Raw genomic sequence first — 5,104 nt, forward strand, 5'->3', positions numbered from 1 at the left:
GATAACTTTATTATGTATCTGTTGTGGAGATATTTAATTTAGGTTCTCATCTCTTATAATATTTTGGATTATTAAGTTGTGAATCCATTTATTATTTATTTTATGTATGTGGTCAATGTTTATATAGTTTGTTAGTCACCAAAGTGATCAAACTAGATTGTTTAAAGTATTCACATACATAAAATCTTAAGATATTTATTTTATGTGTGCATTATGTTTATATAGTTTGTTAGTTACCAAAGTGGCCAAAATATGGGACAAAAATCTATATGAGGTATCTGTATTGAAGGTGGATGCTCAATTTTTATATTGTCATGTCAAGGAGAGACAAGGGCCATTAGATTGTATAATTACAGTAATATATGGCTTTAATACAATTGAACATAGAGAAGCTATGTGGCAAGGATTGAAACAGGTTGCACTTAGAGTTCATGTTCCCTGGCTGATTATAGGGGACTTCAATGTTATGCTCCCCCCTCAAGATAGGATATTTGGGAACCCAGTTACCTATGCAGAGATCAAAGCCTATTCCGAGTGTATTACTGATCTTCTACTGTCTGAATTACAATTATGGAAAGGGGAGTATTATACACGATCAAATAAGCAGAGTGGTGCAGATAGGGTCTGTAGCATAATAGATAGAGCATTTGGTAATAATGAATGGATGTTGCAATGGGGGCATGTAGTAACTCCGTATGAACTTCCTTTCATCTCTGATCATTCTCTTATGATCTTTTCCCTCAAGACTAAGGCTAGAAACATCAATGTCCCATTCAGATTCTTCAATGTATGGACTGGTCATCAGGATTTCCTGCCTATGGTGCAACAAAGTTGGGAGCAGAAACTAGATATGTGGCCTATGAAGGATATATGGTTAAAGCTTAAGTTGCTTAAACCTTTGTTGAAACAGCTGAACAATGCAGAATTCAAGAGTATTTCTCAGAAAATTATCCTAGCTCGAGAGGAACTGCAGCTAACTCAGGAGATGATAAATGCTCAATGTACTGACCAACTCTTGGCAAAAAGGGAAACAAATCTTGCTTGATTTGGAGAAATGATCACTTGTGGAAGAAAGTGCTCTTAGGCAGAAAGCTAGTGCAAAATGGATAAAACTTGGGATGCCAATACCAAGTATTTTTCAGCTTTGGTTAAGTAAAGAACACAAAAGCAGCATATATTACATCTTACATCCCTTATTGGTGCACAATTAACTGATCCTCTAGCTATAAAGGAGGAAATTATTTCTTTCTATAAATTCCTTATGGGTACAACTTCCCCTTCAATCCCAGTAGTTAACAGACTCACAATGATGAAAGGTCCAACCCTCTCTCAACAACAAAGAAGGGAGTTATGTGATGATATTACTGACCAAGGTGTTGTCATGAATTATAAACGACCAAACTAAGACCTTGGAGAGGAAAATTGAATGAAAGAAGAAAAGAGTTTCTTAGGTCATTCAATGGTCGATTATATTTGACATGAACACATAGTTGGTCACCTATTAGGATTTGACAGTTGAACCATATCCCAGGATGACCCAGAGCTATAAGGACATAAGGAATTATTACATTATTCTTCTACTGGTTTTTGAGAGTAAATTGTATACTTCATTCTATCCGGTCGTTAAGGAGTGCTGCTAGACGCCACCCTAGATTAGTATATTGATGTGATCAATTTACTACCGGCTTAGTATTGAACCTATGACGTCACACATTAACGAGTGTTATGATCTTTGCTAAAGGATTAATTACTTTATTATTTAATAATTAAATTATAGAATTCAATTAGTCAAATAAATTTAGTTATTAGTCCAAATAAAATATTATTATATTTTTCGCTAGCACAGAGGTTATAATTAATATTATGAACAAATTGAAGTTTTCTATTTGGAATAGAAAATTAAATTATCTCTTGGTTGAAATATGGATTGATGAGAAAATCGCCGGTTACTTCAATGAAGTTTATTTTGAATAAACTTTTACCGTAAGTAAATCATTACATCAACCAAATAGGAAAGGGGTTTATACACGATGATATATAAAAGGTGATGGAAAAAAACTTGCCCCATCACTTCTTGAGAAGAAAAATCACTTTGTGAAAGTGAGAGTGCAATACAAAGCCAAGAGAGAAAATACAATTACAAGAAAAATGTTTCTTGTTCTTCTACCTTTGGGTTGAGATTGTTCAGAAAATTTTCAACATAATTTTTTCGTTTAGTTTGTTCGCGTGTTTCATTGATCAAAGAGTTGATAATAAGAATCAGTCTCGGTGTGGATATGCATAGAGTCTTCACACTATTGAAGAAATCTTTATAACGAGACTCTCTTCACCAGGTACGTCTAAGATCCGATCTTTCACATGTAAATAAATTTTAAACACGAAAAGATCTTCCTAGGATTGTTATTGTCTTCCGCTGCGTGTTATGAATATCTATATGTAATCCTTCGGTTTTGTATGTACAGTGTGGCTAGCACCCTCTTGTCTTTTTACTAACATTAAATTCTTTCCAATTTTGTTAGAAATTCAAAAACAAAAATGAGAGTTCAGTGTAGTACTATCAATGTAGAATATCATGTATAGCAATTAATATGATGAATTTTGGGGCACCTTTTTACATGTGGTTTAAATTTTGTAACTAAGTGTTGCGACCAAACACACTCACGCAAGTATACGTGGTCGTCAAGTAATTGAGTAGTGAATAAAGTATCGTTCCCGCGAAGACTTATGATTAACTTTTGACTAATTCAAACTCAAATAGCTTATTGATTCAAGCGATTTCTTATAAAATAGATAATTTTCTAATTTACTACCTAAAAACTATCAAGTAATGAAATATTAGAAATCAACACAACACCTAAATAGTTTTGAATAACAATCAATAGGAGATAATATTTCAGGGTCACGGGTTATCTAACAATCATGTTGCATTCTTAGCTTAAAATAACTAATTGATTTATCTGGATTGTTGATTGATAGGGTTGATATTACTCATAAGAATCTGTCGAGTCCTTACTCGCCTATTTAAGCTAACTTAATACCTATATGTCTATGGAATTAAGATTAACAAGAACGCATTTGCAATTCCTGTATTGCAACCGAGCAAGGCAATTAGGTATATGTCTATCCTAATTGCGAATCCGTTCCCCGATGCCCGAGTTTAAGAACTTGCTCTATTTAATTCTATATGCAATCTAGAGTTCCCACTTTCGAGTTCAAATCTAGATTCGTAGATAGTATTTCACTGTTAGCTACTCAGCAAAATAATTAAAAATAGAATTAAATAAACAACCCAATATGATAAAATCAACTTCGTCAAATTAAACTTCAAACATCAACATTCATGTATACCCATGACCCTAGAACAATAGGTTTCTTAGCTACTCATGTTCATACAATCATCAAAAATAATATTTTCAAACATAAAATCAATGATTACTAGGAAAGGGATGGAAGAATTGATCAAATCCTTGCTTTCGAGTGTTTGGCGCCTCCCTCCTTTCTCTAAATCACGTCCTCTTCTCAAAAATAGGTTTAGGTTGGCTTTTATATGAGTTGGGGGCGTCTAAGGGTCGAAATAACCGAGTCCTAGTCGAAAAAGGACACTTCCCCGTCTTGAGCGTCCAGGGCAGCGTGGGGCGCTAGCCCTGGCGCTCAAACATTTTGGCTTCTGTAAATTGCGCCACAACCAGCACCCCACGCTGGCTGTGGCCCTCAAATCTCCTTTTTTGCGATTTTGTCCCGATTTTGCTCCAATTCGCGCCCTTTCGTCCCAAATTGCATCCGAATGATTCCTACACATAGAAATACCAAAATTTAGCAAAAATAATCATATTAAACTCTCAAATCGTCGAGACATGAGCAAAATGTGAGGCAGTATATATCAAAATATGCATACATTAAGCCGATTATCAACACCCCACACTTAGACTCTTGTTCGTCCTCGAGCAATGGAACTATATTAGCACCCCCAAAACATAGTTAGCACTATGAAAGAGGACCTCACAATTAATTCAATCAAACAACCTACCTTTTGACTATGATCGATATCAGCAATTAAGCATGAACACACAAATTTTACATTCTTCCCGTTTTTAAATAGCCCAAGTATACTCAATGTTTTTCAACTAACTCAATCAACTCAAGCAACCTCTCCACAACCACCTTACCTCAAGAGACGACTCGTTACCACTAAGCATCCTCAACACATGCACTCACCCAACACAAGAAAGTGTACAATTTCACCAATCCGTCATGAGATCAAGTGCCCTCACCACAAGCAAAAGAGTGAATATCAAAGTAGTCCACAAATTTAAATATGTCATTGAACATAAATTAAGGACATCACACAATTGAACAACATTCACTCACTCTCACAAAGAATTCATGTGCATCCCGTGGTCGTACCATAAGCTTGCCCGTAGTGTACATCTCTACTAATCTAAGCTAGCTAAATCTAGGATCAATTAGGACTTTAAGGTTGTAATGTAGGCTAAGGGACGAGTAGGATACATTTAGGAATAGTGACTAACCCTCCTAAGCACTTTAATACACTACACTCACAATTCAAGCGCAATATCTTCTCAACCCATTCACTTGTCATACACCATAACTAACATGACACTCTTTTCCATCAAGCACCTCTATGGTTTCACTAGCACGAGTGAGAAGGATAAGGAGGTGTGTCTTTCTACATTAGTTGAACTTTTATTTGCTCTTTCTTGCAAAATTTTTCCTCTTTTTTTTTTTATTTTTTATTTTTTATTTTTACACACTCTATTCATTGAAGTTCATAAGCTAGTGACCTTTATTCACAATTTTAGTGCACCTTAAGGGCCCTTCCATGGTTCCACTCGAAATCCACTTCCTAATCTCTCACCTTACTTCTTTTAGGGACTAAGTGCCTTAGGAGGTAAAGGTTCAACAATCTCAAATTAAGAACAACTAGGAGTACGGCTTGTAATGTGGTTGCCAAGGAAACGGTCTATAGGCCCAAAGGGGCTAGCAATGGGAAAATTTTATTTGTCAGTGACAAGCACCTTTTTGGTCAAGCAAGAAACGCCTATGTCATCTCCTAGACTAGCACAACTTAATGATTTCGCGTTGA

General features: G+C 35.5%; 1 protein-coding gene across 1 annotated transcript; it reads left to right on the plus strand.

The window, feature by feature from the left end:
- Positions 1-394: 394 nt before the first annotated feature.
- LOC142178931 (uncharacterized) lies at positions 395-1,045 on the plus strand. The gene has a single exon (XM_075248749.1). It carries the CDS (start codon positions 395-397, stop codon positions 1,043-1,045), a length of 651 nt encoding a protein of 216 aa, XP_075104850.1.
- The last annotated feature ends 4,059 nt before the right edge of the window (positions 1,046-5,104 follow it).

This window comes from Nicotiana tabacum, unplaced genomic scaffold (genome assembly GCF_000715075.1).
Source record: "Nicotiana tabacum cultivar K326 unplaced genomic scaffold, ASM71507v2 Un00074, whole genome shotgun sequence".
In the NCBI taxonomy this organism is placed as follows: domain Eukaryota; kingdom Viridiplantae; phylum Streptophyta; class Magnoliopsida; order Solanales; family Solanaceae; genus Nicotiana; species Nicotiana tabacum.